This window comes from Giraffa tippelskirchi, chromosome 6 (genome assembly GCF_054371585.1).
Source record: "Giraffa tippelskirchi isolate mGirTip1 chromosome 6, T2T-mGirTip1v1.2.pri, whole genome shotgun sequence".
NCBI lineage: Eukaryota > Metazoa > Chordata > Mammalia > Artiodactyla > Giraffidae > Giraffa > Giraffa tippelskirchi.
The window spans coordinates 91,942,723-91,969,470 of NC_137280.1; the positions used below are offsets into that span (position 1 = coordinate 91,942,723).

General features: G+C 52.0%; 1 protein-coding gene across 30 annotated transcripts; it reads right to left on the reverse strand.

The window, feature by feature from the left end:
• Positions 1 to 259: 259 nt before the first annotated feature.
• On the reverse strand, positions 260 to 26,600 carry KANK2 (KN motif and ankyrin repeat domains 2). Of its 30 annotated transcripts, none has more exons than XM_081498390.1 (14): positions 26,551 to 26,600; positions 24,914 to 25,102; positions 24,057 to 24,100; positions 23,800 to 23,915; positions 22,092 to 23,303; positions 11,336 to 11,512; positions 11,136 to 11,238; positions 9,637 to 9,888; positions 8,908 to 8,995; positions 8,168 to 8,387; positions 6,925 to 7,067; positions 4,554 to 4,754; positions 4,383 to 4,472; positions 260 to 2,394 (listed from the first exon to the last, which is right to left on the reverse strand). In XM_081498390.1, exons 4-14 carry the CDS (start codon positions 23,834 to 23,836, stop codon positions 2,341 to 2,343), a joined length of 2,577 nt encoding a protein of 858 aa, XP_081354516.1. In that variant the 5' UTR covers positions 23,837 to 23,915; positions 24,057 to 24,100; positions 24,914 to 25,102; positions 26,551 to 26,600; the 3' UTR covers positions 260 to 2,340. The 30 variants fall into 30 exon arrangements, with proteins under 30 accessions (XP_081354516.1, XP_081354524.1, XP_081354511.1 ...); XM_081498398.1 differs by having other exon boundaries at positions 9,637 to 9,876; positions 24,888 to 25,102; XM_081498385.1 differs by having other exon boundaries at positions 24,888 to 25,102.
• Positions 26,601 to 26,748: the final 148 nt, after the last annotated feature.

A 26,748-nucleotide genomic window follows, 5' to 3' on the forward strand; every position in this document is an offset into this window, starting at 1 on the left:
CCATTTTAAAAAAGAGATCTATTTTAAAGCTTCACGAGAAATACAAGGACTTCCCTGGTGGTCCAGTGGTTAAGAATCCCCCTTCCAATGCAAAGGATGTGGGTTTGATCCCTTGGTTGGGGAACTAAGATCCCACATGCTAAGATCACACAGGCAACTAAGCCTGTGTGCCTCACCGAAGACCTAGCTCAGCCAAAATTTTAAAAATTAGTTGACTTAAAAAGAGGAGTACAGTAAGACAAACACCAGACACAGACACTTTGGCCTTCTCATAAGGTAGCTTTATTAAATTCCTTTACCTTCTAAAAAATGATTACAAAAAGGAATACTTCATTTAAGTGTAATACTGTCTTTATGGACGTACCATGGTCGGAAAGTGAAGTTAAAGGTCTTGAATACATGTGAGAAGAGAGCGGGGTCAGACACAGAACCCCCTGTAACCTACCACGCCAAGCCCAAGGGGTGAGGGCGAGGGGAGAAGGGAACACACAGGGATAAATATGGACTCACGGTGGGGGGGCGGGGGTGGTGGTGGTCCATGAGCTGCTTCTAGAAGCTTAAAATAAACACACCCACAGCTCCAGGGCCGGACACATAGACACACAACTCTTGTACCGCTTCTCAAGGCTGCCCAAAGCTGTGGCCTCCTGTCAGTGGTCATCCCCAGTCAGCTTGGATTTCCTTTCCTTGTCATTCACACACACACATACGCACACAAACTGGGGTGTCTCTCTCCTTTGACCATCCAAGTGTTTCTCTCCTTTGACCATCTAAGTTCTCTTGTCTTAGGTACTATCCTTTCCATCATAATCAAAGTGAGCAGACTCCATCAAGCCAGGAAACCTCTTTTTCTAGGAGAGAAGCCAGCACTTGGCTTTGCTGAATGAACGCGGGCAGTGCCGAGTGCTTGACCCGTCTTGCTGGGGTTTCAGCGCCCACCCTGGTGGCTACACTGAGAACTGGACGAGAGAGAGGGCAGGACCTCTAAAGACGAAGGGATCTTACTCCCAGGTCACAAGGCGCTTTTCCAGGCTTAGAACCTGTCTCCCTCCTCCCCTCCCTGTTTTTTCTTTTTCTTTTTTGGTCACAAAAGGAAGGAATGGGAAAGAAAACTATGTTGCGATTCTGAGACAAAATAGGCCATGCAGGAAACTGTGTGTGTTGGGAGAGCCCGTTTCCAGCAGGCTGTGTTCCAGGCGGCTCCGGAAAGCCTGTAGGTTGTTTAAAAAAAAACAAAAAAAACAACAACCAGCTGGCCCTTGTTTGGTTTTCGGCAAAGCTCTGTCTCTTTAAGTTTGCACTGGGAGCCCTCGGGGGCAGCCAGCTTTTAATCGAGCACACATGGGATTTTTGGAACTGGGCCTATGCTTGCCAACAATCTCATGCCCTGTTTTCTTTCCTTAGAGGAGAGACATTCTGCAGTCTGGGGAGAAGGATGGCCTCGTCACTGGGGTTCTAAGCCTAGGGATGTAGGCACCCCTCTGGGGACCGGATTCATTTCCCACATGTCCAGGTCTAAAGGATTTTCTAGGAAAATGAATATCTGCCAGGGCCCCCCTGCATGGAGGAGACTCTGGGGAATCTCAACAAAGGCACGACTTGCACAGCTCAGCTGCTGGCTCCTGAGCCCCACACCTGAATGGGGCGGGGGTGGGTGGGAGTGTTGCTCGCAGTGGGAAGAAACAGAAGGCAGAAGAAATGACTTAACTTCCCACCCGGGTGACAGAGACAGAATCTGCTTTGGGAAGAGACCACAAGCAAATGCCACCAAGAAAGTCGTCTGGGCAGGGGGCAGGGGACAAAACCTGACTATATACCAGACAATTAAATGTAGGGGGACTGGGTGTCAGGCCACTCTAGATGATGCCATCTGTGCGTAACAACATTTAGGCTTAAAGCGAAAATATACGATTCCAGTGACTTTCAAATTTGGCAACAAGGAAGTAAGTGATCTTTTCCCCCCTTTCCCCCTCCAACTGTGATTCAGAAATACAATATTTTTCCCTCTTACCCTCCTCCATCTGTAATTGCCAGTTGATTGTTCTCAGCGTTCCTCACAAACCCACGCCTCAGAGCCAGCCACTGGCGCCGATTTACATGTGAGTTTAGCTCCAGTCTGTGCTGCGGCTGCTTTGAACCGGGGTACTGGGAAAAAACCCGCTTTCAGCTGAAGTCTCCACGCTGTTGGGGTCTCCCCCTGGGAAGCAGAGGAAAACCCCAATTGCCTTTGATACTGGGACTTTGGTGGATCGAATGGGCGCTGGCCAGGGAGGAGACGAGGGACAGTTCTTTCCAGGGCTGCCTGGTTCCCAGGAGTGGCACCTTGGGCTCTTCTCATGGCTACTCCTCTGCAGAGGATGACGCAGGACTCTCGTCATCTGACATCGGGGCAAACTGAAAGGAGAGGCAGAAGTCCTTTAGTGTGGCCTTCCCTTGGGGGTCTGAGGTGGCAACTTTGCTGGCTGGCCCTGCGCCTGTGGTGAGTGAACAAGAGGCTGTGGTCCCTTGGCCTCAAGGAGGTGACACTGCTGGGAAGATAGCTTCACAGAAGCTCACAGATGAATGCAGTGAAGGGTTCTTCCTGAGTGATAAGGTGGCAGTGACAGTGGAGAGCAAGTGGTCTGGCAGGGTGATGTCTGAAGGATGTTGGAGGGGCACCCAAGGGGCAGGGTGTTCCGGGCGGGGGAAACAGCAAGTGCAAAGGCCCTCAGGCAGGAGTGGCAATCGGGCCAGTGTGGCTGGAGCAGAGCAAGGAAAGGGGAGGTAAGAGTGGGGGGAGGTGGGCTTTGAGGATGACCCCATTCCAAGCGGGGTGGGAGTCACAGAGGGCTGTGAGCAGAGGACGGCTGTACCCCGACTCAGGTGCTCACAGTGACCTCTGGCCGCTTTGGGGAGGACAGTGGAGGAGGCAGTGAGGAGGCGAGCCAGAGAAGCAGTGCGGAGGCGGCGGCAGTGGTCCCAGAGGACAATGATGGAGGACTGGGATCCATCCCTGTGGAGCCCTTGGGAGCAGGACCACATGTCAGACAGCAGGACACTACCCAGCCCCATCACCCCCATCTCCCAGTGTGGACATGGAGGCCCAGAGCTGATCCCAAGGGGATCCCCTGAGCATCTAAGACCCTAAGCAGTGACGCTGGGAAGACTCGGAGCCTCAGCAAGAACCTGCAAGCCGAGCAGGAGCCAGATGGCTTATGTCTCAGCAAACTTCTCTCTCCTGGACTATTTGGGGAAATTGCTGTGGTCAACGCCTACCTCGCCACCCTCGAACCTGGCGCCAGACATGCCTCAGGCAGGCGAGGGTAAGTGGGAGGTGGGGGTGAGGAGGAGCAGGCAGAGAGGTTCTAGTCCAAAGTCTGGATTCAGACCCTAAGGTCTCTGCCCCTTCCTGGAGGTGGGGGTGAGGAGGAGCAGGCAGAGAGGTTCCAGTCCAAAGTCTGGATTCAGACCCTAAGGTCTCTGCCCCTTCCTATCTGTGAGGCTTTGGACCAAGAATGGAACCTTCTAAGTCTCAGCTTCCCCACCTGAAAAATGGTCACAGTAACAGTACATTATGCAGTTGAATAGGGTTCTTGTGGAGGGTTCTGGAAATCCCAATAGGGAGGCATTTGGTATACAGTCCATTAGACTAGCAGGCACTTCCCAGGTGGCTCAGTGGTAAAGAATCCACCTGCCAATGAAGGAGACATGGGTTTGATCACTGTGTTGGGAAGATCCCCTGGAGGAGGAAATGGTAACACACTCTGGTATTCTTGCCTGGGAAATCCCACGGACAGAGGAGCCTGGTGGGCTCCAGTCCATGGGGTCGCAGAGAGTTTGACACAACTGAGCACATACACATGCCATCAGACTAGAAGGGCTTGTCTCCTCCATCAGACAAGGGCACTGCTTTGGAGACCTATGAGGACTGCCCCTACCTCCCCCATCAGACTGGAAGGGCTTTCTCCTCCATCAAGCACTCAGGACACAGCGAACATCAATCTTATCCTCCTGTTAGGCTTCCAGAAGAGCATTTTGCTAATGGGCATAACTTTTTTTGAGAAAACCCAGATTTCTAGGGTCAAATCAGAGAAATTCCCCATTAAAACACAGTTAGGCTTCTTTACAGTGAAACTTCTCAAGGCCTTGAATACAATGACACACTTCGAGTAAATGCCCACGTCCTCCACATGGTAATGAACACGATTTGGAACCAGACAGATCTGGTTTGAACTCTGTGATAACCAACCATAACTGCACAGTCTTAGCTCTTGTGTCTTGTTTCCTCGTGGGGGCACCAGGAAGGTTCAACAAACAGCTGACTCTGCAGCCCTTGGCGTGGTCCCTGTAAGCCATCCCCCCTCAGAGCCCCCACCCCCTTCCCAGCTAGGGCTGAGACTCACCGAGCACTTGATGTTCATGCGGGAATACAGCATGGACGCAATTTCACTGTGTCCCGCATCCAAGGCCACCATCAGAGCCGTGCTCCCGTCCTGCAAAGCATTGGTTGCTATGCTGATGCCCCGCACTGTGCTCCCACCCACCCCCCTGGGCGCTCCAGGGTGGGGACTCACACGGTCGGTGATGGAAATGTCGCAGCTGGGCACGGCCAGCAGCAGCGCAGTGATCTCCTTGTGGCCGTGCTCGCAGGCACACATGAGGGCCGTGGAGCCGTCGTCATCTTGGACGTTGACATCTGCCTCACAGGCGAGCAGGGCTTTGACCACGTCCACCCGCCCGTGGCTGACCGCCAGCATCAGGGCTGTCTGCCCCGCCTGGGTAGGGCAAAGGAACAGGCTTATGGATCATGCAGGCCCCAGAGGGTGACACCCCTGCTCTGGAACCTTCCATGGTTCCCGAGTACTCTGATGCTAACTGCACCTCCACTCATGGGCTTCCTTCTGTATTTCGATAATCCTACCTACCACTAGGCCTTTGTACTTGCTGATCCCTTTTCTTCCTGCTGGTTCCTTCTCATCCCTCAGGTCTCAGCTTAAATGTCTCCTCCTCGGGCACATGCTCTGTGTCTCCCCATCCTTTGTTGTTGGTGGTGTTTAGTTGCTAAGTTATGTCCGACTCTTTGTAACCCCATGGACTGCAGCACGCCAGGCCTCCCTGTCCCTTACTATCTCCCAGAGTTTGCCCAAGTTCATGTCCTTTGAGTCAGTGATGCTATCCATCTGTATGCCCACTTAAATCAGATTCCTAAGTCACAGGTACAAACGTAAGTAAAATGTGTTGAGCCAAGAGTTGTACGCTTTTCTGTCTACCAGTTGGTGGTAGTTTAGTGGCTAAGTCCTGTCCGACTCTCTGCGACCCCATGGACTGTAGCCTGCCAGGCTTCTCTGTCCATGGGATTCTCCAGGCAAGAATACTGGCATGGGTTGCCATTTCCTTCTCCAGGGGATCTTCCCGACCCAGGGATTGAACCCAGGTCTCCTGTATTGCAGGCAGATTCTTTACCGACTGAGCTACGAGGTTAAATCTCAGTAAAAACCAACGTCCAGGGACTTCCTTGGTGGTCTGGTGCCTAAGACTCCCAGCTCCCAATGTGGGGGGCCTGGGTTCCATCCAGGTCAGGGAACTGGATCCCACATGCCACAGCTAAGACCAGGCACAGCCAAATAAAGAAAAGTATGCTCTGTGACAAGAGCTAGACACAAAAGGACACAATACTACATGATTCCATTTACATAATATATCCCTAACAGGCAAATCCGCAGAGACAGAAAGCAGACTGAGGGGGGTAGGGGTTGGGGAAGGGAAGGTGGCAGTGAAGTGACAGCTGCGGGTGCCAGGTCTCCTATCAGGGTGTAAAGGTGTTCTGGAGGCAGACAGAGGTAGAGGTTGCACAGTACTGCAGCTGTGCTAAATGCTGCCGGCTTGGTCATCTTAAAAGGGTTCATCGTATGTGCATTTCACCTCAATTTTTCAAAAAGTAAACCACCTGGACATATACCCAGAAAAGATGAAAACTCTAATTCAGAAAGATACTTGTGCCCCAATGCTCATTGCAGCACTTTTACAACAGGCAAGACATGAAAGCATTGACAGATGAAGAGACCAAGAAGATGTGGTACAATTGTGGTACAATGGAATATTACTCAGCCATAAAAAATAATGAAATAATGCCATTTGCAGCAACATGGATAGGCCTAGAGATGATCACACTAAGCAAAGTAAATCAGACAAGGCCAGATATCATATGATATCACATATATGTGGAATCTAAAAAAATGATACAAATAAACTTATTTACAAAACAGAAACAGACTCACAGACATAGTAAAAAAACTTATGGTTACCAAAGGGGAACAGGTAGGGAAGAAGAGATAAATTAGAGGCTTGAGATTAACAGATACACACTACTGCATATAAATTAAACAACATGGTCCTATTGTATAGCACAGGGAACTATATTCTACACCTTGTAATAACCTATAATGAAAAATTATATATATGTGTGTATATATACAAATGAATCACTTTGCTGTACACCAGAAATAACACATTATAAATCAATTATACTCCATTGAAAAAAAACAAACCTAAACCACTAAGACAATTCTTTTAATTAAAAATAAAACCAGTAAAAAAGCAAGCAGGGTCTGGGACTTCCTGGTCATCCAGTAGTTAAGACTCCAGGCTCCCAAAGTAGGGCCGCCCAGGTTTGATTCCTGGTCAGGGAACTAGATCCCGTATGTGGCAACTAAGTCCTGGCACAGCCAAATAAACAAACAATTTTTTTTTTAAAGAATGGGGCTCTGGAGCTAGACCCCCAGGATCAAGTCCCCCTCCTCTGGTTGAACCTTGAGGAAATGAATACTTCTCTGTGCCTCAGTTTCTCTGTCTGTGGAGTGGGGGTTCTCGCCCTGGGCTCGGGGCAGGGCTAGGATGTCATAAGTGGAAAGGGCTGTCCAGGTCGCCGGCGCCAAGGGCCTATACCTGGCTGGCTTTGGCATTGACGTCTCCAAGCCGGAAGAGCTGTAGGACGGTCTGGATGTCATCCTGGGTCTTCAGGGTGGCCAGGGCGGTGAGCATGATGGGGCTATAGCCGGCGCGGTTCTGTTTGTCCACCTGGCAGACACCTGCCAGGAGAGGGCCAGGAAGACATTGGGTCTCAGACCCCCGTGATGCTGGCTGGGTCTGCCTCAAGGCTGGCGGAGGGGCCCTGAGGGCCAGGCCACATCTCTGCCATCAGACTGGAAGCCTTGTTCACTACCGTAATGAGCACTGGGCATCATGTCTCCTCCACTAGTCTAGGTGTGGACTCATTCCTTCTTTTTCTTAGACTGACAACCCCATTCTGCCCCTGGGTCCCCATCTCTATTATGGGTGGGGCTCCTAACAGTGAAGTCTGTGATTCCTCCATCAGATTGGACTCCCACATTTAGGGCTGAAAGTAGGATTTGTGTCTCCCTCATTAATCTGAAAGGCCCCCTAGTCACCTTTCAGTCTGGCCTATGTCTCCTCCATTAGACTGTGGGCTCTGCCTCCTTCATCAGATTGACTAGTGGAGAGTCATGTTTAATTTCTTCACGTCTAATTGTGGACCACGACTTGTCTCTGAGCCCCAGGTGGGAAGCCACATCCTTTCCTCAGATTAGGGTTCCAGGGGTGTCACCTTTGTTATACAGGGGTCACTGGGGTGGTGGAAGGGCCACGTGTTTTCCATAAGACCATGGCTGCCTTTTCCAGTACGCTGGGGCCACAGGTAGGGCCCTTCACCAGCGTAGGAGGGCAGTGTCTCCCCCATCAGACTAGGAGGGCAGCATCTCCCCCATCAGACTGGGAGGGCTGCGTCTCCCCCATCAGACTGGGAGGGCAGGGTCTCCCCCATCAGACTGGGAGGACGGCGTCTCCCCCATCAGACTGGGAGGGCGGCGTCTCCCCCATCAGACTGGGAGGGTGAGATCTCCTCCATCAGACTGGGAAGGCAGTGTCTCTTCCATTAGACTATGAGGGTGGCATCTCCTCCACCAGATTGGGAAGCAATGTCTCCTCCATCAGACTGGGAGGGTGACAACTCTCCCATCACATCAGGAGGGTGGCATTTCCTCCATCAGGCTGTGAGGGCACCCTCCCCCATCTGACCAGGAGGGTAGCGTCTCCCCCATCAGAACATCAGACCGGGGTGGCAGCCCGCCTGCTCCCCCAGGGGTCCCCCGCCCCCACCCCCAGGGCTCACCGCTGTCTAGCAGCTGCCGCACCACAGGGAAGTTGGCGTGGGACACGGAGTAGTGCAGCGCTGTGTTGCCATTGCTGTCAGCGATGTTGACCACATAGTCCAGCAACCGCGCCGACATGGCCCGGAAGGTGACCAGGTGGCGCCGCACAAGCTCTGGGTGGGCATCGCTGCGGCAGGCCAGGCGTAGCCACTCCTGCAGCACCGTGGTGTAGGCTACTTTCTGGACACGGGCCGGGGAGAAGAAGGGCGTGAGGGCCATGGCAGCCCACCCCAGCCCAGATGAAGCCCACCCTGAACCAGAGGGACGTGTGGGTGCCTCACCCTAGGTGAGCCCCCCCTGGAGGAAAGCATAGTGTCCCCTGCCCTAAAGGGAGGTGTAGACCCCATGGTCCTAGGTACGTCCCCAGAGGAAGGTGTGAGCGTCTCCACCCTGGATGGGTTCTTCAAGGTCAAGTGTACACACCCATCAGAGGAAATACAGTGGCCCCTTCCTCAAGCCCCAGAAGGAACAGGAACCAAGGGTAGCTTTGCTGGCAGGTGACCATCCTTGGCCTCCCTCCTCCCTGGCACCTCTCCAGAGACCATGACTCAAGTCTCAGAGCCCCTTGCCCACCAGCTCCCAGCTAGGATCCTGGGGTACCCATGGTCCAAACCACAGAGAGACACTGTGGACGAGGAGAAGCCAGGGTGGGGGTCGAGGGGAAGGAGCCCCCCCATTCAGGCCCAGGACCCCACCGTACCAGCTCCCGCTCGGTGAGGGCTTTGGGGTTCTCCAGGTACTTCTCCAGGGCCAAGCAGGCTGAGATGAGGTCAGGACTCAGCTCCATCCTGCCAAGGGCAGACGAAGGGGAGTTTATCTTAGGAGCACTCGCCTCAGCCTCCTGGGTGTCCTCCACCCACCATGTCCAACTGGGGTGCTCAGAGAGGGTCTCAACACTCTGCCCCATGGCCCTCACCCAGTCTTGCCAAAGCTGCCCTGAGTGGTGGAATCTCAGACCCCCCTCCTTCTCAGACACTTTTACACGGCACCCCAAGGGGCAGACATGGGGAACGCACAGACCCCAAAAGAAAATGGACACATGGGTCAAACTTTATTCCAAATGGCCAGCGGCAGATGGAAATCTTTTTCGGAGGATGGATTTTTCATCAGGGGGAGAAATAGGAGACATCCACAGGATGGACAGGTGGGGCAAAATGTCCCAAAGAAGGTGGGTGACTTAAGAACAGACTTGGCCTGCCCCTTAAACCCTAACCCCAATAGCCCAAATCACTCCCCTCAGGCCCTTTATCAAAGCCACCAGACCTTCAGATGCCCAGAAAGAGAAAGCGTAGGTTCACTAATTCAGACTAAGGTGTACGTGACTGATGGGCGTTTCCCCTCAGAGGGCTTGAGTGGGCAGGATCTGAGGCAGAGGTCACCCCCCTGCCCCCCGGGCCCTGCCTGAAGCCCTCCCACCCAGAAAACTGACCGGATCTCGTCTTTTGCACTTGATCCTGATGCTCCCTCAGCTGTGGGCGTGTGCAGAGACTCCTGGGACAGTTGAGACCCCTCCTGGCTCATCTTGGCCTTCGCCGTCTCCTTGGGCCTGAGCTGGGGGGCTTCGGCCACACTCGGAACCCTCTTCTCTGGCTCTGGGGCCTCGTTCTCTGTGCTCTCATTGTCCGAGAAGTTCTCTGCGGTACTGGAGTCCTCGGAGGAGGACTCGTACCTGGGGGAGATGCTGTAGGTGGTAGGGGAGGGGCACTTGACCTCTCTGGGCCTCAGTTTCCCCATCTGTTAAATGGGGATGGTGGCACTATGAAGTTGACAGGGCTCCAGGGATGCAATAAGTGCTCAATAAACACTGCCTGTGATGGTGGTCATGTTTGGGGGGTCAGGGAGGGGCACTGCTTTTCCCTTCTACCCTTCGGTACCTGTTACATTTTGCTCCTTATGCTAGAAAGTGTGTTAGTCACTCAGTTGTGTCTGACTCTTGCGACCCCATGGGCTGTACCCCACCAGGCTCCTTTGTCCATGGAATTCTCCAGGCAAGAATGCTCAAGTGGGTTGTCATTCCCTTCTGCAGCAGATCCTCCTGATCCACTGATCGAACCTAGGTCTCTCACATTGCAGGCAGATCCTTACCCATCTGAGCCACCAGGAAAACCCACTTTGCTCCTTACACAGGTGTTATACTGATTCAGACCCTCGCCCTACTGCAAATAGGACCCTCATGCTTTTTGCTATCTCTTGACAGAGTCTAAGCTTCTGTGCCTGGCATTCAAGGCCCCCAACTCTTTCTGCTCCCCAGGCCTCCCACTTTTTTTTTTCTTCTTTTTTAAGTTTTTTTTTTTTGGATGCAGACCATTTTTAAAGTCTTTATTGAATTTGTTACAATATTGTTTCTTTTATGTTTTGGTTTTTTGGCTGTGAGACGAGAGGGATCTTAGATCTCCAACTGGAGTTTGAACCTGCATCTCCTGCACAAGAAGGTGAAGTCTTAACCACTGGACCGCCCAAGAAGTCCTCTCCCACTTTTCATGTCATGGCTTCTTCTTGCCTCGGAGCATTTATCCAGGATGTGTCCTCCACCAGGAGACCCCCACCCTCCACTCTGCGCCTTGCAAGGGTCTGCTTGTCCTGCAGCACATGTGTTCCCCCCTGTCGGTGACTCTCCCCAGGGCCATCTCTGCCTCCTCCAGGCCCCCATCACTGCCTGAGCATCCCCATCATTGCTCCAACCATGCTGGGTTGGGACCGCCCATCAGTGCCCCAGGTCACAGTGGACCAGGAGCTCCATCAGGGCACATAGCCGAGTCCAGCGCCTCCCATGGGGCAGTGTGATGGACTGGTTATAGCACCAGCTCAGCACCAGACTGACTGGAGTCAGTCCACCAGGCCTCCCAGTGCCTCAGTTTCCTCATCTGTCTCCTGTGGTTTGGTTGAATGAATGAATCAAAGTGAAGGGCTCAGCCCAGGATCTCTCACCTGCCGTTGACCCCCACGAACTGGAGGCTCCTCCGGTGGGCCTCTGGGTCTGTGGGCTCCTCTTTCTGCTTCATGATGGACCGCACGCCTGCCTGAGCCCCTCCTGGAGCGGGAGGGGCGGTGTCGTGAGAGTCTCCCAAAGCCAGACCCCATGCCTGGGCTTCTGGCGCCTGGTTCTTGGTGCAGCCACTCCCACTTACCTGCACCCCCAGCCTCCTTAGACTCCAATTCCTGACAGGCTGCTTGCCTGATGGGCTCCTTGACGGTGGTGTCGTCATGGGCAGGCACCTGGCCTGTGTTCTTCTCTGGCTGCGCCTGGGTGGCCCCCTCAGACTCTGGGGGTGATAAGGACGATTCTGCAGGAGCCTGTGGGCGACCTGAAGAGGCAAGAGAAGAGGTGTTTACTGCAGGTAACAACAGCAAAACAAGAACAGTAATAATAGCTGCCTCTTGTCACCTATGCTGGGCCAGGTGCTCCAAGGGCTAATTTTTGCATTATTTCATCAAAACTTCCCATGTGGGAGCTGGATTGTTACAGATGAGGAAACTGAGACCCTCAGGGTGGCCTAAGGTCACCCTGAAAAGAAGTGGCAGGATCCATTCCAGTTCTGCTTTGTCGCCTGCCTCACAGCCGGTCAGGGTCAGGGAAGATCACATGACCCCTATAATCCTGGCTTGTGACCTCCCCTCTGACATCATACTGAGTGTTGTCTGGAAACTACAGTAGAAAATAGTGGTCATGGCCAGGACTCAAATCTCCCACAAAAGAGCTGTGTGACCTCAGGCAGGTCACTTAACCTCTCTGTGTCCCAGACACGACATTTCCTACATCATGACGCCATACACACTAAAGACAGTAACGTGAGAGAGAGGGCTTATGACAACACCTGCACAAGAGCATGAAGAACATTTGTTAAGCCAAGAGGACTGGCAGCTACAATTTGATAAGACTTACTATTATCACTTTATAATATTATTGCAATATTATAAATTATTTTATAATATAACTTCTAATATAATATTATTTCAATACTATAAATATCTATAGCATTGTGCTGTAGATAACATTTTGTATCTGGCTTCCTGCTTCTTTATTTTAAACATTAAGCAGGTGTTCCTTTTAATAATCAGGAAAACAAAGCAATAAGGGTAGCCACAGGGGGTGGCCAGAAAAAGAAAAAGAAAAAATCAATAAGGGCTATTAGAAAATTAAAGTTAAAACCCCACCCAGGCAGGTTTCACTTTGGGTCAATGAAAATGTTCTCGGGGTGGATGGTGGGGACAGTTGCATACCAATGTGAAATGGACACTCAAACATGGTTAAAATGAAACTTTTTATGTTATGTGTGTGTGTGTTAGTTGCTCAGTCGTGTCTGACTCTTTGCGACTCCATGAATTGTAGTCCTCCAGGCTACTCTGTCCATGGGATTCTCCAGGCAAGAATATTGGAGTGGGTCACTATTCCCTTCTGCAGAGGATCTTCCCAGCCCAGGAATCAAATTTGAGTCTCCCACATCACAGGAAAATTGTTTACTGTTGGAGCCACCAGGGAAACCCTATGTTATATGTATTTTATCATAATTAGGAAAAAAAACGCCCAGGTTGGTCTGAGAACAAAGGTGACATTGTAGGATTCAGGATCCCGAGGGTGCCCACTGCAAAAACAGGAGTGGAGTTGGCAGAGAGTTCTAGCCCCGGATCACTAGCCTGGAGCCAGGAACAAAAATCCTGAGACCCTGAGTGGCTGCCTGGGTCTTAGAACCCACTGAGGTCCCCCCCATCCCAGGCCACGTGTGGCTTCCATGTCCCCACTTTCCCAGCATGTCCCCTTCCTGGCACTGACCATGGGGTCTGCAGATCAATTCATTTTAATTCCCTTTAACATTTAACTTTTTTTGACAACCGAAGTAACTACTTCCTCAAGTCCATGGGTGACACTCAACTTGAGCTAGGAACAGGGAGTAAACCCTTGACACAAGCAGAGCACATCGAACAGATGAGACATTGGCCATAAAAGCTTCCGACAGCGCCCCAGCCCAGGGTGGGGTCCGGCCAGGCGGATTCCTGAGTCGGGAGCTCCAACTCCTGTGGGGAACCGAGAGCAAACGCCAGGTTTTTACAAGAATCTGATTTTTTTTTTTTTAAATCTTGTCAATAACTTCACATCTGACAAACAAAAGCACTAGGTGGTCAAGTGGAAAGTAACAAGAGACAGTGGAAAGTATCACTGTCGCCCAAAGTCAGGCTTCCTGATGGAAGTACCTGGGAGGTCTGTTACTTAAATTCAGGTAAAGTAACATTATGCTCCGGGCTTCCCTGGTGGCTCAGACCATAACGGTAAAGAATCCGTTTGCAATGCAGGAGACCTGGGTTCGATCCCTGGGTTGGGAAGATTTCCTGGCGAAGGAAATGGCAACTCATTCCAGTATTCTTGCCTAGAGAATTCCATGGACAAGAGAAGCCTGGAGGGCTACAGTCCATGAGGTTGCAAAGAGTCAGACACGACTGAGGGACTAACACTAACAGCATTATGCTCAGGGAAAGAAGCCAGTCACAGAACAAATGTTGCATGATTTGCATGATCCCACTTACACGAGGTCCATAGAAGAGTTAAATCCATAGAGATAGAAAGGAGGCTGGCAGGTGCCAGGGGCTGGGGGAGAAGGATGGGGAGTAAGTGTTTAAAGGGGACAGAGATTCAATTTGGGAAGACAGAAAAGTTCTGGGAGGCTTCCCTGGTGGCTCAGTGGTGAAGAATCTGCCTGCCAATGCAGGAGACGCGGGTTAGATCCCTGGTCAGGGAAGACTCACGTGCCTCAGGGCAACTAAGCCCATGTGCTTTTGCTACTAACTACTGAGCCTTTGCTCTAGAGCCCACAAGCTGCAACTACTGAACCCACGTGTCACAATTACTGAGGCCCGCTCACCCTACAGCCTGTGCTCCACAAGAGAAGCCACCGCAGTGAGAAGCCCATGCACCGCAACTAGAGAGAACCCTCGCAGCAATGAAGACTCAGCACAGGCAAATAAATCCATAAAATAAAATAAAAGTTCTGGACATGGATGGTAAGGTTGGTTGCACAGCAACGTGAATGTGCCTATTGCCACTGAGAAATGGTTAAGAGAATAAGTTTTATGTTACATGTGGTTTACCCCAAATTTTTTAAAAGTGGAAAAAAAAAGTGAATCGGAGCAGCGCTATGGCCCCTTTTGCCCCATGAAGAGCAGGCTCTGCCCCTCAAAAGCTGAGATGGCTCCTTCCAGTCATGAGAAGTTAAAGGTTAGACACTGCAATACTAAAATAACAATAACAGAACTGATAATAGTTACTATTGTTATTCTACTGGGAGATGGAGCTAACTGTTACCAAAATTTATATGGAAATTTATGTGGAAGAACAGAAGTCCATGGCCAGTTGGCCCCTCCATGGCCAGCTAAAACGGACAGGGATGGGGAAGTCGCCTTAGGAGAAAGTAACATGTATTCCCAAAGCCACAATAATGAAATCAGCAGGGCATGGTTGCAGGAAGAAATAGGCCAAAGGAGGTGAGGAAAGAGGGCTCAGCACAGACCCCAGGTGAGAGAACTGGGGGTAAAATAGAAGTGCTTGTGCTCAGTCACTCAGTCATGTCTGACTCTTTGAAACACCATGGACTATAGCCCACCAGGCTCCTCTGTCCAGGGATTTCCTAGGCAAGAATACTGAAGTAGGTGGTCATTTCCTTCTCCAGGGCATCTTCCCAGATCAGGCATTGAACCCGAGCCTCCTGCATAGGCTGGGGGATTCTTTTCCCACTGAGCCACCTGGGAAGCCCAATAGCAACCCTGCATCTAGCAAGCCTATGGGTACCATTTTTCCAACAGCATTTGGTCCCTTTGTGTCTCTGTGTCGCATTTTGGTAATTCTCAGAATATTCCAAGCTTTTTCATCATTATTATATTTTTTATGGTGACCTGTGATCAGTGATCTTTGATGTTACCATTGCAAAAGGATTATGACCTGCTGAAGTCTCAGCTGATGGTTACCACTTTTTAGCAATAAAATATTTTAAAAATTAAGTATGTACATTATCTTTTTAGACATAATTCTATTGCACACTTAATAGGCTACACTACAGTGTAGACATAACTTTCATATGCCCTTGGAAACCAAAAAATTGTGGGACTCGCTTTATTGTGGAGGTCTGGAACTGAACCCACAAATCTCTGGTATATATTCGAAAATTGCTAAGAGATCAGGTCTTAAAAGTTCTCATCACAGAAAAAAAATTATAACTGTGAGGTGATGGATGATACCACCTACTGTGGTAATCATTTTTGCAATATATACATACATATATACATGTATATATTGTCACATATATATGTATATATTGTAATCATCAATGTGTACACTCTCAACTAATATGAATAGTATTACTTATAATAATATATCATAAGTAGAAAATGGCAACCTGCTCCAGTATTCTTGCCTGGGGAGAGCCATGGACAGAGGAGCCCATGGGGCTGCAGAGTCGGGCATGACTGCACAACTGAGCACAGCACAGTCAACTAATATAATTTATATGTCAATCATACCTAGATAAAGTGGAAAGAATTAAAAATTAAAAAAAGAAATCTGCGATGAGTTTAACGACCTCAACATTAAGAGTTAAAAAACTCTTGGTTAAAACTATTTTGTTAAAAAAAAAAAAACCTCTTAAATTTAATTGACAGAAGAATACAGGCTGTGGAAAGAGTCATAACGCCAAAAACAGGCAAAGAATTATCTTTTAGAACAGGCGTTAACAAAATTTTTCTGTCCTGGGCCAGATAATAAATATTGTGGGTCATAAGGTCTGTTGCAAACAATACAAAAGCAACCCTAAATGGTATATGAATGAATGGGCCTGGCTGTGTTCTACTAAATTTGAATTTCATATAATTGTGCTCATATCACACAGTGTTACTCTTTTCACATTGTTCAACCATTCAAAAACACAGAAACCACTCTGAGCCCATGGGCTGTATGAAAACAGGCAGCAGGCTTCATATGGCCCTGCAGGCTATAGTTCGCCAACCCGTTCTGGAAAATGCCAGAAACATCTCAAAATTGCCCCGAAGATAAAAACAGAGGCTACGACTAAGTGATTCACTAAGGAGACTTGTGAAACATGTATGGTGATGCTCAACCTCACCAGAAATCAAAGGAATGCTATTTAAAACAAGGAGCTACCACCTTGGACAACTGCATCAAATGAGCAAAAAATTAGAAAGATAAATAAACTCTATGTTACTGCAGATGTATAGAAATGGACACTTCAGACTCAGCCATGGTTGGTGGGAGTGTGGCCAGAGAGAACTTTCCGGAGAGAATCAGACAAAGTCTGGAGTGAAGTTGTGCCTTTCCTGTAACCCAGCAACCCCACAGGGCAGGACATGTAAGGACGAAGCCAGTACTATTCAAAGCAGCCAGGAGTTGGAAGTAACCCAGGTGTCCCCCAAGGAGGGGATCATGTAAGAAAGTGTAGCACATACCTAGAGCAGAAATCTATGCAGTCATTAATAGTGACAAACCACCAGATCAGCGTGGAGAGTTCCAAAACAGAGTGTAGAGAGGAAAAAATAAGAAACAGAAAGAGTTTTTTTTTTTTCCTAAAGCACAATACCATTTTAGGAAATTAAACATGCCTAGGGCATATTTTTCAAGAACACTCAAATATCTAAGTAAGCTTCTGGAAGGTGGGTTGCAAGGAATGATATTACAGTGGGGTGAGGGGTGTGTGACAGAGCAGGGGTGCTGAATCACGGCCTGTGGGCACGGTTTTCACATTTTTAAACGGCTGGGAAAAAACTGAAAGGAGGAGTCTCTCTGGGACACGTGAAAATTACAGGAAATTGAAATTTCAGTATCCACACATTAAGTTTTATTGGTACATAGCCAAATTAGTTCATTGGTGTATTGGCTACCCTGCTTCCATGCTACAAAGGTAGAGCTGAGACATTAAACTCATTAAAATGTATACATTAAAAATGTGCAGATTATGAAAGAGACTCACAGACTTAGAGAATGAATTTACAGTTGCCAGGGAGGCAGGGGGAAGGATGAGGGAAGGATAGTTAGGGAGTTTGGGATGGACATGTACACACTGCTATATTTAAAATGGGTAACCAACAAGGACCTCCTGTAGAGCACATGAACTCTGCTCAATGTTGTGTGGCAGCCTGCCTGGGAAGGGAGTTTGGGAGAGAATGGATACATATATATGTATGGCTGAGTCCCTTTGCTGTTCACCTGGAACTATCACAAAATTGTTAATCAGCTATATACCAATACAAAATTTTTTTAAACATGCAGATTTTTGTATATTGAATATGCCTCAGTAAACCTGGGGGAAAAAAGAACTGAGCAGAACTGAGTCAAGTCATTGCAACAGAGATCAGATGCCCCACAAAGCTGAAAATATTTATCAATCCTCAACATTGAGGGTAGAAGACAAAGGTGAAAAAAGAATTAAAGTCAAACAAGAGAGGTGCCATGCCTAGCTCAGTGGGGCTGGTGAAATTCTTGGGCCATGGGCCCAAGAATTAGATTAACTCCTTAAGAACAAAAGAAATTTAAAAAAAATTTAAATCACTTGGCCAACTAGTGCAGGAAGGGAGTGTCCACAGTGTGGGGTTAGCGGGGTTGGGGGGAATAAAGCAATTTGGTAACAGATATCAGGGTCCTTAAAAATGCTCTTCTAGGAACTTCCCTGGAGGCCCAGTGGTTAGGACTCAGTATTTTCACTGAGAGGGCCCAAATGCGATCCCTTGTCCAAGAACTAAGATCCTGGGAAGCCACATGGGGCAGCCAAAAAGGAAAAAAGCAGATGAAAGGTTCCCACAGAAGGAAATTTGCACGGCATCTTTGGGGGCCCAGACGGTAAAGAATCCGCCTGCAATGCAGGAGACCTGCATTTGATCCCTGGATCGGGAAGATCCCCTGGAGAAGGGAATGGCAACCCACTCCAGTATTCTTGCCTAGAAAATTCCATGGACAGAGGAGCCTGGCGGGCTATAGTCCATGGGGTTGCAAAGAATCGGACGAGCCTAACACTTTCTTCTTTCTTTTTGACAGTAAAGAGTCACCCGGCTATTAAAAGATAAATAGCATGTTCCAATAATTTTTTTTTTGGCCATACCTTGCAGCTTCCAGGATCTTAGTTTTCTGACCAGGGATTGAACCCCGCATCCTCGATAGTGAAAGCTTGGAGTCCTAACCACTGGACCGCCAAGGAATTCCCCTAAAAATTTTTAATAACATGATGAAATGTCCCTGGGATAATGTTAAATCAAAGAAATCAGAGGATTTAAATCCTGGCTTTGAAAACTATGGACAAATTTCTTTACCACTCAGTGCCTCAGTTTCCGCATCTGTAAAATAGAGATTTAAACACCACCCACTTCCAAGCGGTACTGGGGGTGTCAATGACTTAAGATACAAAAAGGACATCACATAATGCCCTGGCCCACTGTAAGGGTGCCTAAATGCTTTTACATAGAAAATAAGGCAACACAACAAATTCCATCAGTTACATGTTGCCAGACTCCAAAAATACGTATTATTTTCTTCATGAGAAAAAAAAATCGGAAGGAAAGAAAAAGTGTCCATAGCAGCTGTGTCTGGGCTGTAGTGGGTTTATGGAGCTCTTATTTAGTGTTCTAGAGTCTTCTGTCTCAGTTGGTAAAGAATCTGCCTGCAATGCAAGAGACCTTGGCTCAATTTCTGGGTCAGGAAGATCCACTGGACAAGGGATAGGCTACCCACTCCAGTATTATTGGGCTTCCCTTGTGGCTCAGCTGATAAAGAATCCGCCTGCAATGTGAGAGACCTGGGTTCGGTCCCTGGTTGGGAAGATCCCCTGGAGAAGGGAAAGGCTACCCACTCCAGTATTCTGGCTTGGAGAATTCCATGGACTGTATAGTTCATGGGGTCGCAAAGAGTCAGACACGACTGAGCGACTTTCACTTTACAGAGTCTTCTGAACTTTCCAAACCTTCCACAAAGAATATGAATTGCATTCATAGGACTGTGTTTCAAACAATAATACAGGAAATTTCAAAGCCTTGGAGAGACCCCACAGATGCACGTGCCTGGCTGCCCCTTCTCCCAGGAATCTCTCTGTGGTGCCTTTCAAAGGTGAGGGGTGAATGAGAGTTTACGGGGTCTCGGGCCTCTGCCTGTCTCATCCACCTTTGCCAGCGTGAGATGACGGCTGCCTGTCACCCTCCCTGCCCTTCGCTGCAGCGAGCAAATTCTAGGTGGCAGAAAGGCTGGACTCCTCCCAGCCTCCTTATTGACCTATGCATGACCGACCTAAGTGGTCCAAACATTTGTCAAGGATTTCCCTGGAAGTCCAGTGGTTAAGACCCTGTGCTTCCACTGCAGGGGGCACAAGTTCGATACCCGGGTAGAGAACTAAGATCCCACATGCCATGCAGTGCAGCCAAAAAAACAGAAAAACAAAACATTTGTCAAGAAACCACCCAGGTGCTTCTTTTCTCTCACATCTTGGCTCAAAGAGCCAACAGCTAACCCCTGAGCACCTACCAATGCCTGATACCACCTTGAACACTCAGCACCAACCGATGCATTTCAGCTCACACTGATCTGGTGCCATTGGGTGGTCAGCACCACCGCCCCACCCCCCACCCCTGGTTTGCAAATGTGGCACAGAGAGGTTAAACAGCTCGCTCATGAGCACGGAGCAGGGAAACCAGAATTTGAACACGGGCCTCCACACCATCCAACCACCACCCATCTCACATCACTGTTTTATTTGCTTCAAACATGCATTCTCTGAAATGATTTTTCTTCACTTGTTTCTGGTGGGCTATTTGTTTATTGCAGGGGCTTTTCGTCTGTCTTGTTCACTGCTGTGTCCCCAGTGCCTAGAAAAATCTAGCACATGGCAGGCACTCAGTAAATATTCGCTGGATGAGAAAGCAATGAAATGAATTAGCACATGCCAGTTACACCCAAGCGAGGCAGAGACTGAGGCTGGCTGCAGCAAGAGGGAGTTACGTGAGACACGAGGAAGAACTTCTAGGGGGTGACCGCTTGTACAAGGTGGGGACATGGCTAGGTCTATGTGTCCTGCAGGCAGGAGGCCCCATGGCGGCGCCGGGAGGCACGTCTGTAATGGAGGTTGCCTCTTTAGAGATCTGGAGGCTGAGCTGGGCGGGGCCTCTGGCTGGGGGCCAGGGTCGCAGGGCCGGGTGTTTGGGATAGACACAGAACACAGGGGTGGAGTCCAGAGCTGGCCAGGAAGAACATGGGGAAGCAAGAAAACACAGCTGGGACCCCACCCTCCAGCTTGTACCCTCTGGTGCCTCTACAGGGCTCTGGCCACCTGATATTATTTGAGACTGAGATGAGGAAATGGACCGTATCTTTGAGGCATGCTATAGGTTCAGAACAGCCTGGTCTCAGATCCTGGATGTCTGACAAAGGACATGAAACTTCTCTGCAAACCTCAGTTTCCCCAGTTATGACAAGAATTGACCTGAAAATCATTAGTAGGGGGGCTTCCCACATGGCACAGTGGTAAAGAATCCGCCTGCCCATGCAGGAGACACAAAAGAACATGGGCTCAATCCCTGGATCAGGAAGATCCCCTGGAGTAGGAAATAGCAACCTGCTCCAGTATTCTGGGCTTCCCTGGTGTCTCAGACGGTAAAGAATCTGCCTGCCATGCAGGAGACCCGGGTTTGATCCCTGGGTCAGAGAGATCCCCTGAAGAAGGGAATGGCAGCCCACTCCAGTATTCTTGCCTGGAGAATCCCATGGACAGAGGAGCCTGGCAGGCTACAGTTCACGGGGTTGCAAAGAATCGGACACAACTTAGTGACACAACAACTAACAGTAGAAGTAGCAACACATGATAGATAAGTGCTTACTGTATGTATGCACTAATTCATAAGAATCCTAGAGGTGTGGACCGTTACAAGGCTACTTCACAGACAGGGAAGCTGAGGCCCAGAGAAGTGAAGCTGATCATTCAGGTCACACAGTAAGGAGTGGAATTTAAACCCAGGTGACCTTGTTACACAGCCCACTGTCTTAACCTCCTCGGTGGGTGAAACACTTAACAGAGCCGTCAGCACCAGACTGGTATTAGATAAAGACCAGCTGTTAGGATTATGAGTCATTCTGGCAGTGTCTCCCAGGGGCCTCAGGACGGCAGTGATGGGGCAGCGGCTATCCTGAACATCCCACATCCCCTTTCCCAGCATGAGGACTCGGCAGTTCCTCCAGGGAGCACTCCCTTCCTCCCTCTGGACTTGGATGGGGCTCCTCCACCCCCAGGATCTGGGCCTGGGCAGCGAGAGACTCAGTGATTAGCTCAGTGAGGAGCAAATGACCCAAGCCAACCAAGAAAGGTCACCCCTGGTGACTATCTGGATTGAGGGGCTCCCTTTCCCTTTATGAGCTGCCTCAACAGATACCAGGAGTGGTGTGATCACCTTTGCCTGCCTGAGAGAGAAGCCTCCAGGATGCACAGAGGAAGAGAAAGAGGGAGGTAGAGATTCCTGAGGCCATTTGAGCACCTGGATCCAGCTATGCCTGAAGCTGTCACTAAGTTACACGAACAACACATTTCCTTTTTCATGGCTGGAGACTGGTTTTTGCCAATCAGGGAAGAATTATTTTTTGCCCAGTAACTGACAGCCTTGGGGACCTTCACCCAAATACCTCCTATTTTCTACACATTTATAACGTTCTAGACATGAGCACACACCTAATTCTTCAGACATCTAATTTCTTCACATGATCCCTAGAGGGACTGAGTCTGCAGCACAAGTGTCCCCTTTGCACAGATGAAGAAACTGAGGTTCTGATTGCTGGTGGAAGGACAGGGCTGGGGCTGGACCCCAGCATTCAGAGGAAAAGGAGGGACCCTCCACTGTCTGCCCCCACCCACTATGGCTCACCTGCTGCCTCATCACAGCTGCGCTCTGTGATACTGATCTTCTTCACCTGGTGGACGTTGCTGGTGGATGCAGTGGGCGCTGGGAACACTGTCTCCATCACCTCGTGGCTGCGGAACACAGCGGGGCTCTCAGCCCCGTTGGACGTCGCCAGGGCCCGCAGCCCTGCCCCGTAGGGCTCCAGACTCTGGGCCCGCTGAGCAGGGGCCCCTGCCGCCGTGCTGGCCGCCACCTCCACCTCCCTTGGCCCTTGCACCACCCGGACGGTGTCCACACGGACTGGGCTGTCTGGCGGTGGCCAGGCCTGGGGCTGGAGGTCGGCCTGCCGAGCTTGAGCTGCTTGTAGCTCCTGGAGTGCTTTCTTGAGCTGGGTCTCCAGCACGGCCACCTTAGCGGCCAGGGCTGCCTCCCCATCGGGCACGCCCAAGTCCCGCTCTCGGACCCAGGTGCCCACACTCCGGGTCTCGAGCACCACTGGGTCCTCGGGGGCCTCGGGGAGGTCTAGGCAGAGTTCGCCACGGCCCCGGGCTCCTGCAGGGTGGCCCAAGAACTTCTGGCTCTTGAGCTGCACTGTGAGTTGTCGCTTCTCCTCCTGCAGCACCGACAGCTTCACCTGGAGCACGGGGATCAGTTTCACCTGCTCTTCCAGCTGCCGCAACTTCCGCAGGGCCCCTGCCATCTGCTCCCGCACATGGGCCAGGTGCCCGGCGCTGGGCGGCACCGGTGTGGACAGTCCTGATCCCCGCGGTGTTGGGGGTGGCAGCCCCAGGCCCACCAGTGAGCTCGTCGAGCCGGCCGCGCTGGGGGTCAGGGAGCCCAGACCGGCAGGGGCGGCTGCCTGGTCCTCCAGGCGGCGACGGGCGTCCAGCAGCGTGCGCTCCACTCGTGGGTTGAAGCCACCGCGTGTCTCCAGGGCGCCGTACTGCGGGTAGAAGCCACGGCCGCAGTAGGAGTAGGCTGAGTGGCGGCTGTCCCCACTGGCATTGGAGCACAGAGACTCGGTGGACGTCCACCAGGAGCCCGGTCCGCGGGGCAGGGAGCCCAGGCGGGGCCGGCGCTGCACGGCCACCCGCCGCAGCGTGTGGCCCTTCTCGATGTCGTCCACGTACTTGAGAAAGTCCAGGTCTAGGCGGTAGCCGTAGGGCGTCTCCACCGAGTAGGGGACCTCAGGCTCTTTAGAGGGGAAGGCGGGCGGGGAGGCTGGGCCGGGGGTCCCTGAGGTAGAGAGAAAAGCCAGAGCCTCTGAACACTGTGGTCCCCTCCTGGGGGGCAAACTGATGCCCCTGGGTGAGTCACGGCTTATTGGCCCAAAGGATGGGACACCACTCAATGCTCAGCTGTAAGTCTCAGACCCCTTCCCAACTCCAGTCTCAGGCCCCTCCCCAGCTCCCCAGCCCAAGGCAAGGCTCTGTGTCCCCTTTGGACCCCCCCAGGGCAGGGCTGTGCTTCCAACCTCCCAACTGAGTCAGGACCCTGTCTCCCAACTCAGACCAACCTCCTTTCCTGAAAGACCCTGTCTCTCCCATTAGACTGTCGAGGGCAAAACCGAGTTGTCCCCATTCAGGCCCTCAAGATAGAGCTGTGTCCTACCCTCAGCCCCACTCAAGTCAGGCCCCCCTCCCTCCTCCAGGCCACACAGGACCTGGCCTGTGTCCCTCACGCCCCACCTCCAACCCCAAGGCTTGGCCCTCTTCCCCACGAGACCCCTGACCTGGGAAGGGGGCTGACACATGCAGGACCTGGGCCATCCTCTTGCCTGCAGAGCTCCTCAGGTGTCTCTGGGGGGCACTGTGAGTCAGACCACCTGCAGCACCGGCTGAGGTTTACCTGGGAAGAGGGTGAAGAGGGTGTGATAACACCCAGAGTCAGGAGTCTGCAGGGGGAGGGGAGGTGGCCCCCCTCCCCACTGTCCCCTCCCCCCCAACTTCCCTCTTTCCCTGGGCGTGGGACCCTCTCACAGGCACACACCCGTCCTGGCTGTGGAAAGGGTTGGAGGGGGGGGCCCCCACAGCCTGGAACAAAGAAACCAAACCTCACAGTCCGCCTGCACATCTGTCCAGCCCCTGGACAGGCTCCAGCTGTTCCCACAGCCCCGCCTCCACAAGGCCCCCCACCAGGGGCGGGGGGGTGGAGTGCTGAAGTCCGACAGGCGCCACCCTTCCTGTGCCCCCTCCCCTCAGCCCAGGCAAGAGCTGGCTACCAGGACAGATGGGGGCTTAGGTGGGCAGATGGGGGCACTAATGGGGAGACAGTCAGCCTTCCTGCAAGGATCTGGGGAGACAGAGACACAGGAGCACAAAAAGAAACAGAGCTCAGGGTAGGAGACCCCCAAACAGAGCTGGGTCAGGCTGGGCAGTGGCGGGGGGCTGGTAGGGAAAGTTGGGGGGAGGCAGCAAGGAGCAAAGCCTTTCCCCTTTATGGAAACAATTTTCTCTAAAAATAAACAGTTTCGCTGCCGGGCTACACGAGAACTTCCTGCTCCCCCCCCCGCCCCCCAGGATGTGTCCAGCTCTGGGGCTCGGGGGCGCAGCAAGGATAGAAGGCGGGTGGAGGCCCCGGAAGTCATGGGGGTGGGAGGAGGAAGTAAGAGGGGGTGCTGGAGGCTGGAAAGGGGAGGGACAATCAGGGCCTCTCACTAACCTGCACCCCCAGACCTGGAGGATGGCCAGGGTACTTCTGTCCCCCACTCTCTGACGGAGTTTGGCTAGTCCTTTCTGCTGTCTGACCTCTAACCACCCTGCTGCAGAGGTTCCGGCCCATCCCACTCTTTTCAGGCTGTGGCGCCAGGGCAGTGGGTACCTAGGAGGATGGGCCAGGTGGAGCACCTGCTGGGCATGAAGGCGGGGCCGGAGCTCCAGGGGCAGCCGAGCTTGTCTTGTCTTATGTCCTCCTTGCTTAGCCTCTTGCTTGTCTCTCTCCACGTCTCTCTCTTGTCTCTCCACGTCTCTGTCTCTCTGCACTTCTCCCGCCCTGTCTCTCCACGTCTCTGTCCTCACTTCTCCTCCTTTCAGTGCCTGGAACACACAGTCATCCAATTGTAGGAAACCTGGCTTTCCACCTGCCTGAAGGGTCACCGCCTGCACAACAGGGAAGTGATCGCAAATATTTTCTGGGGACCTGAGAGAGACTAGAGGCAGGAAGCAGGAATGGTACCCCTGTGGAGACCCCTGGAGGTGAAGGGGGTGGGTGAATAATAGTATAACTATAATTATCATCCAGGCAACTCCTTTGATCATCATGACAACCCTACCAGGGGGGTAGTTATCACCGTGTATTACGGTGTCTTGGGTAAGATGGAGTGTTTGGGGACACAGAAACACACAATGGGGACTTCCCTGGCAAGCCAATGGTTACAACTCCATGCTTCCAATGTAGGGTGCACGGGTTCGATCCCTGGTCGGGGAACTACGATACCTCATGCCACATGGGGCGGCCAAAATAAAAAGAAAGAAATACACAGTGACTTGCCCAGGATCACTTAGCCCGAGAAAGTAGCTGGGTCTAGATTTGAATCCTTAGCTTGGTAGATTCCCCTCACTGCCAGCTAAGCCACCCTTACCCCCATTTTTCAGGCAGAGAGACTGAGGTCTGAAGCCATGTGACCATGCAGCATGTGGGTCGATGACTGGCTAAAGGTGGAGAAAGCAGATGGTGGGGGAAAGGGCAGTGGTGGTGGGTGTCTGTGGCTCAGGCTTCTCTCCTTCTATGAGACCCCTGGAGCATGGCGAGTAAGGGGCAAAACAGAGAGATATGGAAAGGGAGACAGGCCACTCCACGAGGGGACAGGTAGGTGGCTCAGGGAAGTAACGCGGGGTCCCGGGGAGGCGGCCCGAATGTCCAACGGGGTCTCCCTAAAGCCCCCGTCCCAGACCAGCCTGGACGTCTCTGGGGTCTTCTCGCTCCTCTCCCCGTCCCAAAGACGGGGGCGAGGAGGACCCCGCCCCGTGCAGGGAGGGGGCGGGGCCTGCGGGGTCCCCAGCTAATGGCAAACAGCTGCAGCTCCCCACGCCGGCCCAGCCGCTAGGCCGAGGCCCAGCCCGGCCGGACGCCCGGCCGCCTTCCCGCCGCCTGGGGCCTGGCTCGGGCCAGGCCACGGAGGAGGGCGAGGGAGGACAAGGGAGGGAGGAGGGGGACGGGACAGAGGTAGAAAGGAGGATGGAGACAGGCGAGAGGAGCAGCGGGGAGGCAGTGATGGGGCGACGGGGTAGGGAGGTACGGATGGAGGATGGGGTTGGGAGAGACCAGCAGGGACAGGGTCAAAGATAAGGACCGAGCAGAGGCGCGGGAACCGCGACACTCTGAAGTCCAGAAAGTTTGCGCATAGATGATGGAGTTGGAGGCAGCGGCTAGTAGAGACCGGCGAGATCGCGCCCCGGGCTTGAGAGTGGGGTGGGGTGGGGTGGGGACCACGCTCGAACCCCGAACCGGACTCGAACCCCGACCCAACCCGGGTCCTACTCGCCTCGCGCGCTCCGGCCGCCGCTGTCCCAGCGTCCCGCCGCCCGTGCGCCCTCCGCGCGCCGCCGCCGCCCGACCGACCAGCCCTCGGCGGTAGCTCCGCCCCGCCCCGCCCCCTCGGGGCCGGCCCCGCCCCCTGTCGCCTGCGGCCGGGCCAACGTGGAGGGGGATGGTAAGGGACACGATCGCACCTGGACAGCAG

What these genes read in the sequence shown, in the direction of transcription:
- KANK2 (XM_081498384.1), bottom strand. Translation starts at nt 23,836, where the DNA reads ATGGCCCAGGTCCTGCATGTGTCAGCCCCCTTCCCAG. An exon ending in TTCGTGGGGGTCAACGGCAG is followed by an intron (nt 9,889 to 11,135) that starts GTGAGAGATCCT and finishes TACCACCTACAG; the next exon opens with CATCTCCCCCAGGTACGAGT. An exon ending in GCATGAACATCAAGTGCTCG is followed by an intron (nt 2,395 to 4,382) that starts GTGAGTCTCAGC and finishes CTCTCCTTTCAG; the next exon opens with TTTGCCCCGATGTCAGATGA.